The sequence below is a fragment of the Zootoca vivipara genome, chromosome 5 (genome assembly GCF_965207765.1).
Source record: "Zootoca vivipara chromosome 5, rZooViv2.hap1.1, whole genome shotgun sequence".
NCBI classification, from domain to species: Eukaryota; Metazoa; Chordata; class Lepidosauria; order Squamata; family Lacertidae; genus Zootoca; species Zootoca vivipara.
In genome coordinates, this window is record NC_142588.1 from 53258953 (window position 1) to 53273368 (window position 14416).

The window sequence follows — 14416 nt, forward strand, 5'->3', positions numbered from 1 at the left end:
TATTTGATACCAGTGAAAGGTTCTGATCAAGAGGCTTTGAATGGAAAGAGTGCCCCTGGTTTATTTCCACGAGCAGTAATGTAGAGCAGCCCCATTGTTTATAATTGACTCTCACTCTCCTTCAATGCACCAGTCAGGCTTCCTGCCATTGTTCAGAGAAGATTATTTTTTACCATACCCAGATTTGTACCAGGCCTTTTGTTCTCCTCACTTAACAAGCTAAAGAGAGACAGGAGCAGGCTGGCTAGAAATATCCCTCATACTACAGAGTAAGGGATCAGTCAGCTCAGCGCTTCTGTTTGCCAGTACGCAACTCAGGTTCATAAGCTGACATGTGAATTGCCACAAAAGAGACTTGTGGCATTTATGCTTCTCCACCCCCACATCCACATGTGCAATTAGCACACAGACACCCACACACACCGTGAGCACCATTCTATAGAAAATGTGTTTGCAGGCACATGATAGGAAGCCCAGGACAGGAGCCGGTCTTCAGGGTGAAGCTACTGTAGTTTTCCTCCAAGCAGTAAGGGCCACAAGCAACTGGAGCTGACAGTACTCGGCTGAATAAATGCCAATATCTTTTAAATCTAAGTCCTTCATAATTAGGATAGAATTTGAAGTATATTTGGCTCCGGAGTTTTATTTAAACAGAAATACAGTGGTACCTTGGGTTAAGAACTAAATTCGTTCTGGAGGTCCGTTCTTAACCTGAAACTGTTCTTAACCTGAGGTACCACTTTAGCTAATGGGGCCTCCCGCTGCCGCCGCTGTTCTCATCCTGAAGCAAAGTTCCTAACCTGAGGTACTATTTCTGGGTTAGCGGAATCTGTAACCTGAAGCATCTGTAACCCGAGGTACCACTGTAAGAGAGAAATAGAGTTACTGTAAAAGACTGCCCTTTTTATTTTTTTAGAAAAGGAGGCCACAATATATTTTATTAATTATGCTACCAATGTGTTTTCATTTCAACATTCATTTCATTGTTTGCCATTCATGTATTAAATCAAACTAAATGGCAATGGGAGCAGTTACTTCGCCTTAATCTATAGGCTTATATTTTTGTATTATGATCTTACAAAAGTGGTAAAGCTTGAACTTGAACTTCTAAAAAGAAGTTTTCCACATCACCAGCTGATTACTGATATCCTGATTTGGAGGTTTTACTGTAAAAAAGAATATTCTGAATTTCCTTTTTAGTACTACTCTTACTGCAGTGACCTTTTATTACAGGCAATGATAGTTGGGGGAGGGAAATACTTTTTCACCTCTTTTTATCCCCTAGCCATTGTCCTTCCTTTTCCCACTACTTTGTGTGCACAATTCACTCAATTCACAATTCACAATTCACAATTCACTCAACATTGTTTTTAATAAGTTATTGGGAAGTCTGTTCACTTGTCTTGACACATTTGCAAATATTGTATAAAGGCCTTGAAGAGTCTATGATCATGGGAGACTGCTTGATTGCTCGATTCCAGGAGACAAAGGAATGTGCAAGCAGGTAAGGAATTATTGGGGTTTTAGATATTAACAGAGGCAGAGAAAGGCCAGTATCATAGCAGAGAGATGTCCGTGCCATCAGGTGACCAAGACAGGATAGTGATCGTACAAATAGGCACAAAAGGAGATGACTGGATTTTCTAACTATTTTTAACTCGTCTAGTCTAGTTGGTAAAGGCAGATTCCAGCCATTGAGAAACACACACACTGACACCTGGAGTCATTTGATCTTTATGCACTATCACTATTAGGAGGCAACTGCCTCTTGCTATTTAAGTTAAATAGGGTTAAACAGAATGGAATAGGGGCTGTACTGAAAACGTTGCCAATCCTATTCCCTTACTTCTGTTTTCATATTTTCTATCAGTTTGTAACTGCACTTGTGATGTTGTGTTTAGCCACATATAAAATACACTTATGCTGAAATTGTGGTATATAGAGTAGGCTATAGGCACAAAAATATAAATGCTATGGTATAAACATTATTTGAAATCTATTTATATGATTTTTAGTTTTTTTAAAAAAATAGTACCCCTGGAAGGACATAATACAGGTTCACAAAGTATGTATGTTGTGGAAAGTGTGGACCAGGGGTCCCCGAACTAAGGCCCGGGGGCTGGATGCAGCCCAATCGCCTTCTCAATCTGGCCCGCGGACGGTCCGGCAATCAGCATGTTTTTACATGAGTAGAATGTGCCCTTTTATTTAAAATGCATCTCTGGGTTATTTGTGGGGCCTGCCTGGTGTTTTTACATGAGTAGAATGTGTCCTTTTATTTAAAATGCATCTGGGTTATTTGTTGGGCATAGGAATTCGTTCATTATTTTTTTTAATATAGTCCAGCCCCACACAAGGTCTGAGGGCCAATGGACCTGCTGAAAAAGTTTGCTGACCCCTGGTGTGGACACACTGCTACTTAGGGCTACCTAAATGACATTAATTGGCAGTAGATTGAGAAGAAACAAAAGGGGTGTTTGTGAGACTTCCGGGAGAAAAGATGGCTGACTAGTTGTCTACTGCCAACACGCCATCAACAGAGATAATTACATGGTGATTAATGATAGCCAAGACGTAAATCTTGGTTATCACATTCTCTCTTTGAAAATAGGGGGATCAAAGGCATTAAGCTCTAATGCTCTAAAGAAAGCTGTTCTTCCCTCCAGAGATCAGGAGGTTTTCGGACGCAGTGAATAACTTGGGAGTGAGGAACCGCCACCATGCCCAGACATCACATAGTAGCCCTGAAGGTTACCCCTCAGGGCATTAGGTCAATTAAACCTCCCTTCTTTTAATTACCTCTAAGACTATGATGAATTATGACTGAAGTGATCTATCTGCCAATTAAACTTTCACCTGGAATGTGAACTGACTGCTGGCATAAGAAGAGGCATTAATTAACAGGCTGAAAATAAAACAAAATGCCTATTTTAACTGTTTGCGACTAAGAAAGATTATAAACAGATAAGGGAGCTGTGGTTGTTAAAAAAATTCATTTATATTACCTTCAAAACTCTGTACCTTTTGTGGAGTGTTGGCTGCAAAAGTGAAACTTAATCCCTTAACCGTGGGAAAGGAATGTTCTTTGGTAAAGAGACAGACACAAATTTTCAAGGCAGAGACTTGGTAAAAATACTGTTGAACATGCCATTGACTTATAATGTCATGAGTCAATTATTGGGTGAGGAATTGAAAGAGCTCAGAGCTGAGATGCATAAAATGTTGAATTAAAATGGACCAGAGAAAGATCAGACAGAACCTTTGGGGGCGGGGAAATACTGCCAGAACATGAGAGTGAGATGGTAAAGCTGGAGGCAGTAAATGATAAAATGGAGAGGAGCACCACATAAGTGCCTGGAGGAGTAAAATAGACAAAGGATGGAGGTGTGATGCTGGAGGAGTGGAATGAAACCATTGACCAAGAGATTAAGAAACATCTTGAGACAGAGATAGGGCTGACAGAAAGTATTCTGTGTACAATTTGGAGTGAATTTAATGGAAAAATCTACCAAACTTCTGGTGATGCACTTGGAAAAAGAATGGAAGAAATGGAAATACCGGTAGAAGGAGCCCCCCCCCCCTATTTTTCTTTTGTTAAATTAGGATGGAAAATCACAGCCAACAGGAAACAAGATTGGAATATATGGAAGTGGGTATGAATCAATGAATATACTACAAGTAAATAACTATGGATTATTATTCTAATAATGGAAATTGGAATTTGATGGAGATAAAGTTGTCATACCAGACTGGAGGAAAACTATTCTTAACATTTAGTGATAGTAACAATTGGAGAGCCCCTTTTAGACTTTTTGTGTGAAAAGGAAAAGGAATGAACTTGAAATGTGTGCGGCTGAAGATTGGAAAAACATTGCCTTGCAGATTGAGGAAGAGCTGGATATTTTCCTGGAATACAGCTGGATACCATCCTGGAGTAAACACTTTGGATATTTATTTGAATAATCTTTATAGATATAATTGACAGACGGAGAATCTGAAGTCGTTTTATTTCTGTCCTCTCTTTTTCTTTTTCTTGTCTTTTTTCTTTTTCTTCATCTACTTTGCTTTGCTTATGTTTTATTTTGTTTGTCAATGTCCTCTACTCTGAGAGTACACACAGAAAGGTGATGGATGACTGGTGAAAGACCCTTTGTGAGAGGCAGGGAAGGGAAGAACTCCCAAGGTGGGAGGCTGGGAGAAGAAAGGGAAGCTTTCAGGGAGCGGTCCACCCTCTTCTGTGTGAGACAAGGCTTAAGATCTTCCTTTGAGAGAGGGCCCCCTTTCTTTGTTTTCTTCTTTATTTTTACTTAAATTAGTTTGTTTTTCATTATACTATATGGTGAAAAAGTTGCAATTAAAAATTATGCAAAAAAGAAGAAGAAACAAAAGGAAGTACTATTCCACATAATACATTATTAACCTCTACAAGGGGTGGTAACAGCCATTGGTTTAGATGGCTTCAAAAGGAACCAGACAAATTCAGGGAGGATAGGGAGCTAAATGGAACCATTACATGCAGAGGCAGTACACTTGTGAATATCTGGTGTTGGGCACATACAGAAAGGGAAGTGTAGTTGTCTTTCATGCCCTGTTTGTGGGCTTTCTGAACGCATCTGGTTCTCCATTGTTGGAAATAATATGTTGGTCTAGAAGGGTTTTAGTCTTATCTAGCTGAGCTCGTCTTACTGTTAAATAAAATAAAATAAAATTCTAAGGCAGATGTAACAACAGCCTTACTGATTTTATTTTCAAATTTCTGCTTCTCTAATTACTAGCTTCCTGTTTCTTTCCCTGCTGGCAAATAGCCACCAATTCTTTACCAGAATTTGATCCCATTAAGCTGATCTCTGCATTTTAGCTATCTGATGAGAACATTTATTTCCCATCATTGAACTTGATACTGACAATTATTTGTGTGGAGTATGGGAAACGGTTTACCTGCAGATTAAAAAAATATGTGTGTGTTTTATCCTCTTTGATCCAGGGAAATTGATCCTTTCCCCCTTGTAGTCTCTGTGTTAATTTCACACACTCATTCCCCACAAACCAATTAGGGACAGTCAGAATTCTCTTTGAACCAGCTCTTGCTATGAAAGTGATTTTTGGATGAGTTCCTGCCTTCAAAGTAAAGTGACCCAGATATGAATTGAAAAGCCATTTGGAGTTCACCTTTCCTCCTGCATAGTGCCTTGTCATTCTTTTGCCCTTGTTATACAGTCAGGCTCACAGCCACAGTAAATCCCATCATAAACTCAGCTTTATGAGCCTCTGCTGTGCAGTGTTCAGGTAGCTGACTTTCCCTTTGGCTGAGCTCCCTTGTGGCATCGGGCAGTGTTAGAGTCCCTCTGTATGGGTAGGTTCTGGTCTGCTTCTACCTCGGACATGGGGTGCCTGGTGGTTGTTTTGCAGGGATGTATTGTTTATGGGATTGTTGTGCTGAATATCAAAGGAGTGTCAGCAGATATTTATGACTTTAAGCTGTCTCAGCTGTTCCGCTTCAGCATATAAACCTACATTCAAAATGAATGAGAAGTGCTGCTTGCCTTGTATTCCATGCTGCGTGTGCAAACACGATTACTGCTTTAGAGGCAACAGAAGCAGCAAAAACTCTTGCAGAAAGCTCTGTTATTTTTTTAAAAACTGCTGTATGCAACCAGATTCCTAAAAGGTGCAATAAAGGAAGTTGGCACGTTTGTTTCCTAATTGCTGTAGAACTCCCTTAATTTTTACAAAACATTAACTTCCAGCATTTTGACTGATGTATGTAAGGCTCTTTCAGCATTTAGAATTTCTTCACAAGGTCTTGGATATCAAGGGAGCACGTGTCCTGGGTGCTGTAAGGGCAAACAAGCAGCTGTAGGGAGGAGCAGGCAACTTGTTGAGTTCTGAAACATTCTACCATTACTTTTGGGAACCCCACCCAAACCTTTTTTCTGGGGTATTTTCTACAATGAACATGAGTCAACTGTACTGGAACTTGCTGTGCATGCATATCCTTTAACAGATTAATCCATGTGCTTTTTTTTAATTAAAAAAAGGAAGCTGAAATCTGCAGGCCCTCCAGTTATGTTGAAGACATTACAGTATACACAGCAACATGCTCAGCCCCGACCATTCATTCTTGCTGACACAAAACTGTGGGCTATTAAGGTTAAATCAGAGAGGTCTGGGGACTTGGGTAAAGGTGCATGAAAACCAACATTCTTTGTATGTCATTTCCCAGGCTTTCTCCTTTATTCAAAATCTTGTACATCATTGGATATTTCTGATTGGACTAGACTGGCCAGTCTCCAAGCTCTCAAATGAAAAGGATGTCAGCAAGGCTAGGAGGACTTCATCCTGAGACTTGGGAGGATCACTAATAGATGGGCCAGCTGTCTTAGTCACTAAGGCAGCTTCATATGCTCACATGGGCAGAGGTGCTATGCTCTTGGTAGTTCTACATCCCTGCCTCCTTCATTATTAGTGCATTTCTAAGTGCAGTTTCTTTTGCTAATATTTTATACCTTTGCATTTTGCCACCTACACTGCCATAATAATGATGATGATGATGATGATGATTTTATTATTTATACCCTGTCCATCTTGCTGGGTTCCCCCAACCTTGTTAATTTCATCTATTTAAAATTATTATTTTTTTGGAAGCTATTTCGTGATCTCATCTTAGCGTATATCTCTCTTCTCCCTTTTTTTGGCAACTGCAGAATATTTATCAGGGTGTGTATGGATGCAGCTGAGCAAATTTAGCATTTCATAAATGGGAGGAGACGGTGAAAATCTCAAAGCTGCAGTCCCAGGACTAGGAAGCACACATGTATGGTGCAAAAGTTAAATTGAATGTGACAAGAGTTTCTGTGTGGTTACATCCTAAGATAGTATACTGCTGAGTTAGCAAAGGATCCTTGATATTCCTTCGCATTTAGCTTTACAGTCCATCCCCTTCAAAATAAATCAGGATAATAACAACCACACAGTTGTAAGTGGGTGGATCCATGTCACAATTAAAGCCAAAGAGGGTTATGCTGACAAAAAGCCTGATAAAAAGGCAGTAATTCCTAGTCCCATAACTTTACCAACAAGACAAGGGGTGTAAGATTAAGAAGGGACCATTTGTAGATCAGGTTTCCAAACCATAGTTGCACTAACAAGACAAAGCATTTCACATATGCTACTATATAGGATAGGGAAAAGCGAAACTTGAATGTGTGTTTGCAAAATGGGATAGGGGAGAGTTTATTGTGAGCTGGGCAAAAGCTGACTCTTTCCTCTCATCTAATGTTCCATTTCTTTGTTGTCTTGTTTTTGAAGGATGGCATGAACTGGGTCTGCAGAAATGTCATTGCAAAGAAGAAGTAAATGAACTGCGTTGCATGGAATTGGAGGGGCTGCAGGAGCCGAACACGCTAGCTGGCTGCTAGCATCTGACCAAATATTTTTCCATCTGTGTGCAGCTGTAGCTGTTAGAAATGGGAACAGCAGCTATGCCTACTGCCCAAATTGGAACTTTACCTTCTCTCTAGTATCATTTCCCTACATATATGCATTTCTTCCCCCCACCCCTACCCCTTTTGGCATAAATAGTACTGAGAGTCTCCACATTCATCTGACTAAAGAATAAGATCTGAAAACAGGAGCAGATTGAAGTCTGCCATAAAGACTTCCAGTGGGTTCCGCAGAGTGTGGGATGATCATAGCAACGTGTACGGGAGCCTGCTTCAGTTCTGAAGTCACTCAGGATGCTCACCTGGTGCCACTCAAAGCTTTTCTCATCAGCAAATGAGCTGATGTTTTATTAGCATCTGTGCTTTGTAGAATGCTGGCAAGACACTCCTATGGCCTCATGAGGAGCCTTTATTATAGCGAGATACCCAGGTGTCTGCCCTTCCTTTCACAGAGACCTATGTTCTTAACAGTCTGAATGTTAGAAGCATCAGAGTGCTAGAGATGCTGTCATTTATCAAATAAAACAGTGTCAGACTGCAGTGCAGTGTTGCCTTTATGGTTGGTGTAAACAGACCAAGAGCTCTTTGACATTCAGTCTCGTTGCACTGTAAAAATCCCTCCATGAGGGTGGAGTTTAACAGCAGATAGTGGTAGTCAATTTAGTGCTCTTAACTCTTAAGTGCAGTGAACTGGTTAATTTAGGGGGGCGTGTTTTGAGAAGAGCTTTTGGTAGGCTGCATCTGCCTCCTATAAGCCATCTAGCAAATGTGCTTCTCCCAAGTAGTCCAAACGGTAATAGACTGAGATTAACAGGTTCAGTGTAGTGGCTCTATCCAAATGAACTGATGTGGGTGTATAGTCTGGGATCGCTTTTTTGTGAGTCTGCACTGCTTACTGCACTGTTAGTTTAGAACTGCATTTCAGAACAATCTGTGCAGGAAGTAACAGTCTGGGTGTGTTCAAAAAGAGATGCCCCTCACTTCAGGAAATATGAGACCAATTTAAGTTGCAGTTTAGAGGGAAAGGTATAGAGAAGCATTCCTCCATCAGTCCTAAGAAGAAAAGCCCTGAGTCTATAACTTCTTAAATACAGAATATTTGTTAGAAAAATGCATGAAGGATGCACTATCCCCTTTGAGGGAATAGTCATATAGTATGATTGCGAAATCTCAGCATATCGCTACAACACCAGGAAATGACATAGGAGGCTGCTTCTCGCCTCTGGGTCATCTGCTAGATTTGTCCAAGTTCAAAGTAATTTGGCGAGGGCAGTCTTGCATGCAATGAATTTAGCACGCAGCATGCAGATTATAACCAGAGTATAGGGCAGAAAATGCCATGGCAACTATAATGCCCTTTCTCATTCCTAGTGGGAGGGAGTAAACTTGCTTGCTAAACCTTGGGCAATGTGTATACATTGTGGAGAGCCAGAGCACAATAGCTGCTTTCAGACATTTCTTGACCATATTATCCACTGTCACTATATTGTCTTTTTTATTATCCCTTATTAATCTAAAGATAGTAACGGCAATAATTTCTAGTCCACCTCAACTTGGATTCTGTCTTGCTCTTAATTTGTGGTTTGCAACAGACATAAATTCTAGATTAGATAAATTAAGTCTATAGCCCACCTACTTCAACGGATTTGTAAGGGTAATAAATCCATAAGCAAACATTGCAACAATGAGCAAGAATAAAATAAAGTACAGACAACCATCCAAATCAATCCACTGAGAACCCCAAAGTGTGACAGCTAAAACACATACTTGTACAAACTGCTAAAACAACACTGCTTTCTATGGGGAAGCTGGTGACATGTTGCAAATACTGATTTACGTTTTAGAAAAGGCCTTTACTCTTTAGAGGTCCAGTGTGCAAAAGTGGCAGCACTTGCAGCCCAATTTTAAAAGTAATATGTCTGCAACTATTCAGTCCAGATGTTAGAGAGAGGCCTGTCTGCGCATGCCATAATGTCTGGAAGCGTCTCCCCTGAAATTCAACAAGCCTAAGTCGGCCTGTTCAGTTCAGGAAGGAGTACATTTCCTTCAGTGTGCAGCAAGCTAATGAAGCACCCCCAATACTTACTACCCAGTTGACGAACTGTGAAGCAAACTGACCATGCTGCCTTCTCTGCTATCTTTGAGCACAAAATACAGCTCTCTATTATCTCAGACAGTGAATGCAGATTGCCCAAGGGCTGTCCTGTTTCGGTTTCTTTCTCATCTCTTGCTGAGCATATTTTTTGTGGGAAATGGGATGTCGCTGGTACCAGGGCAGCTCACTGAGCCAAAAGGAACTACCATGGTCCATCGACTTCAACAAGCAGCTATCATACCTGCATCAAGTTTGAATCATTTTGACCTAACTAGATCTTCTAAGAACTAGAAGACAGGGCTGACCCAATGACCCCAGAGGCCAATATCCTGGCTCTGAAAATGACCTCTTCCAGATGGATGCTTCGCAAATAAGTTGCAAAACATAGAACAGTTACAGAACAATCTCTCTGTGTTATTTCTAACAAATAGAAAAAGGCTGCCCTGAGCAGGCAAATTCGCAACTTCTAACTGTTTAGTTCACAGTTCTTAAACCAATCTTCATTGTTTTATCTAATCCTTTTTTAAAAATAATTTTATTCCAGCTCTGTTATTGGCTTTCACAATATCCCCGGTTCAGCTAGTTCTGCACTGAATGTAGTATGTGAAAGGGTTTTCATTTAAGTACAACAGCCACATTGACTCTTTGACAAGTTGTTTTGCTGTATATATGGTACATGTTTCCTATCTGAATATTGTGCTACATTTACAGGTAAGCAAGTATGGATAAAGTATAGCCTTGAGAGACCGGAGTAGTATTGTTCATGTAACATACTAGAATGAAGAAGGCATGTTTCAGATGTGGTTTAATTGTTTCTTTGATTAAACATAGCAGGGTTTGCTCTCTTTCTTACATACCAGATGATGCTCAGTTGCGATAAAAAGCCATAGCTGCAAATGTTATCCATTACACCTTTTCCGTTCTCTCAATAGGGTACATCTGATTATTATTATTTTTATTATTATTTTAGTTCTTAGTTTTATTCTCTCTTTTTTTGACGTTCATGAAAAGGATGTGTGTGATGATAAGTTGGTGATGCTAAGCCTTGGTGTATATGTTTAGTTGTTTGGCAAACTTGAATAAAATTTAGTAGAAATGATGATGCCTTTACGATTTTGTTTTATTTCAGAATGAAGTCTTGATTTTCTTTTAAGGAACTCCATTTGAATAGTCTGTTTGAAACGGCTGTACATATAATTCCTCCAGGATGCTGTGATGTTCTGTCTCTATACAGTTCATTTGAACATTTAGTGCTGTTTGTTGTTTCTGTATGTTTATGATTTTATAACGTAATGGCTCTGCTATTGAATATATGTGATCTCTGGGAACTTGCTTCCCATAGATCCCTAGGTACTGAGAGTCACAATATTTTTTACCTGTAGCAGGGATAGACAATGCAGTGCCCTCTAGATTTTATTGTACTATAACCCCCACGATCCCTAATCATTGGCCACGATAGCTGGGGATGATGGGAGTTGTAGTCCAAGAACATATGGAGAGTACCAAATTGGTTTATCCTGTTCTTCAGGTATCAGGTATCATATAATGCAAAGTGTAGGTAAGAAGTAAATCCCACTAAGTAAGATATACTTGTTTTTCAGGGTAAATGTTTAGTGTGTGCTACTGGGAGAGCCCGATCTCCAGGAGGCGAATGTGCCCCTCTTTCACTTGTCACTGCGTTGATTTCTTAGAACCTCATCTTTTAACAATCTGATATAGCGTTGTACATGGGAGGCCAGGGAACACAGAAAGAGGCCTTATACTGAGGCAAACCCAGCTCAGTGTTGTCTATGCTGACGGGGAGCTGCTCTATGGTTTGAGGCAAGAAACATTCCCAGTTCTACCTGGTGATGCCAGGGATTGAATCTGGTACTTTCTGCATACAATGCCAGTGCTCTACCACTGAGCTATGGTTTGCTGTACAGGAACTACATGCAAGAAGACATGATTTTTTAAAAACCATGGCTGGGTTTCAGATTGGGCCCCTGATGACATCTATGCTATCCTATTATGTTATAAGAAATTTGTATCTCTTGTGTTATGATCCACCATTTAAAAATGGTGTTTTGTGAATGACTAGTTGTGCCACAATGTGGATAGTGATGCACATTTGAAGGTCTATATCCCCCCCCCCAAAAAAAATCATTATTAAATTTAAATACTGCCAGTTACAGGTAGGTAGCCGTGTTGGTCTGGATCGAAGTAAAATAAAAAAAAATTCCTTCAGTAGCACCTTAAAGACCAACTAAGTTTTTATTTTGGTATGAGCTTTCGTGTGCATGCACACTTCTTCAGATTCTTCACACTTCTTTTAAATACTGCCCTTCATCATAAGATCTCAGGGCAGTTCACAGAATAAAATGCAAAACACAAGTAAATAATTGCAACAAAGCAATAACCCTCCCTTCTCACAGACATGTTTAAAAGACTGTAGAATATTAATCGGTCAAAGGCCTGGTTGAAGAGGGACGTTTTCGCCTGGTGGCTAAAAATATATAATGAAGGCACCAAGCAGACCTCCCTAGGGAGAGCATTGCACAAATGGGGAGCCACTACAGAAAAGGGCTGTTCTCTTGTTGCCACCCTCCGGACCTCAGGTGGAGGAGGCACGTGAAGATGGGCCTCGGAGGATGAACAGAGTCCAGGACAGTTTATATGGAGAGAGGCGGCCCTTGAGGTCTTGTGGTCCTGGGCCATTCAAGGCTTTATAGGTCAAAGCCAGCACTTTGAACTGGGTCCGAAAGCCAATTGGAAGCCGGTGCAGTCTGGCCAGGATCAGTGTTACATGTTCCAACTGTCTTGTCCCAGTGAGCAACTTGGCCTCTGAATTCTGCACCAGCTGGAGCTTCCGAATCATCTACAGAGGCAGCCCCACATAGGACACGTTGCACTGTGAGCAGATGATCCTCACACTTACATGCATATTTGAATGTATGTTCAGTGTACACATGTAGTGCTTTTTCCAGCATGTGATACACACAACAGCTTTCTTGTACATCCAGGCTCTCCCTAATTAGACTGGAGCACAGGTATGTCACAAGTTGCGGAGTTGGCAAACTGCAGCTAAGGATGTCTTCTTCAAATCTCACCTGTTTCCACCAGGTGCCTCACTGGTGCTTTCTCAGTGTGGGGGACAATAGTATTGACCAAGGTAAAATGTGTGAAGCACTTCAAACACTTCATAATATAATATAAATGTTAACTATCACTAAGCTTTCCTTCCTATTTGTCTCAGTTGTTTAAAATGTTTATTATTATAACCACTCAGGGGAAAACACACACAAGTTTCACAAGATTCCCATAAACTCTATTTAGCATGGGCTTTTATCAGGGAGGTACAAGAATTTGCATTATTTTACAGGAAAACATGCAGGGCAAGAAGTGAAGAACAGTAAACTGAGCTATAAAAATATATCAGGACCATCTCCTTCACACATGCAACATCTGGCATAATGTCAAATCGCTGGAGGAAATATTAGATGGACCTACTTAATTTTGGGGGAGAGCAGGGTGGTCTTTCTTCAATGTTTTTAAGTCAAACTAGCACATTCTTTCACTTCTAATTTTCCTAATGGACTGGATATGGAAAATGACCCTTTGGCAAACAAATGCCCTGGGAGTAGTTTAACTTGTCACGGTGTTATTTATTGTTTGCTTCCAGGTTTCTGCATTTTCTTTTCCTGTTGCTTTTTCCCGTAGAATGCTGTGTAATTTACGAGGGGTTTGCTGTGTGACCTTGTTTGTGTGCCAGGTAGGGAGAATTACACCCAGAAGCTTTTACATTTACATGATAAATTGAGTGCTCTTAAAATGACAAGGATTTGGTCTGGCCCTGTATGTTCAAACTCAGGATTGAGGAAGAACCGAAGGCATGTTTTATTGCTGTGGTTGCTGGTGCATCTCTATTGTTTGGACTGAAAAATTCTTCTACCCTTGACTAAGCCCTTCAAAACAACATAAGACTGCATTACGGTCAGTTTCCATCCTTGCAAATCCACCTCCTAGCTGCTAGGTAGTCATTTCTGCAGTCTCATTTCCCACATAGCTGCTTACTGTACTGCAAACTGCATAGCCACGGACATTCTCTTGCAATGGCCAAGCCTCCTTCATGGCTGCTGTCACAGTGGCCGGAGTGGGCTACTTCAGAGTAACGACGCTACGCAGCTCTGCATTTTATTCTTTTATTGGTGCTGCGTATTTACAGTGCTGAAGTCATTGCTATTTACACGGAGTGATGTGGTCAGTCGGTTCCAGAACCTCCGAATGGCTTTTGGCGCGTCTTTCTCCAACACAAAAGCTTTGGCAGACCCATCCTCTTTCCCCTCCTCTTTCTGCGTAATTCCGGAGTTGGGGGGATGGGTCTCCCCCCCTTATTCGCCCCTTCCTGTCCCACCTGGGACCCTGGCTCCTCTACCTTGCCTGAGCCTCGGACACGACTTCCTGCTTCCCCATTGGAATCGGAACTCTCTCTGCTTTCCCCTGTGCTCGGGGATGGGCTTGAACTCAGGAGGGGAGGGACTTCGTGATATCCCCTGTCCCTCACATCCACCCCCCTCCCAAGCTCTCCTTCACCCCTCCCCAGGTCCCCCCCAGGTGTCGGTGACGACTGGAAGCCTAAGAACTCAGTGCTTTCCGAGCCCATTGGTGTGAACACCTCCCCCCAGTCCTGCGAGCCCCCCCCCCTTCCGCCTGGGAGGACGGGAATCCCAAAAAGTCCGTGGCGGCAGAGCTGGTAGGGGTAAAAATGTTCTGCCAATCTGCTCCTTCCTCTGACTGGGTGGATCTCGGTGACACCCATACCTCATCCTCTGGTTCCTCAAACTCCGCTTCCCAGCGCCATGGTGAACTGCTCTCCCGTGCTTCCTCCCCCTCCCCCTCC

The 14416-nt window shown here is 41.4% G+C and overlaps 1 protein-coding gene across 1 annotated transcript in view; it reads left to right on the plus strand.

The window, feature by feature from the left end:
* Nucleotides 1-10636, plus strand: part of ARL3 (ARF like GTPase 3) — a 31094-nt gene extending 20458 nt beyond the window's left edge. Inside the window, exon 6 of the mRNA XM_035133534.3 lies at nucleotides 7309-10636. Coding sequence (XP_034989425.1) covers nucleotides 7309-7356 — 48 coding nt within the window. The 3' untranslated portion in view covers nucleotides 7357-10636. The remainder of the gene's footprint in view (nucleotides 1-7308) is intronic.
* The last annotated feature ends 3780 nt before the right edge of the window (nucleotides 10637-14416 follow it).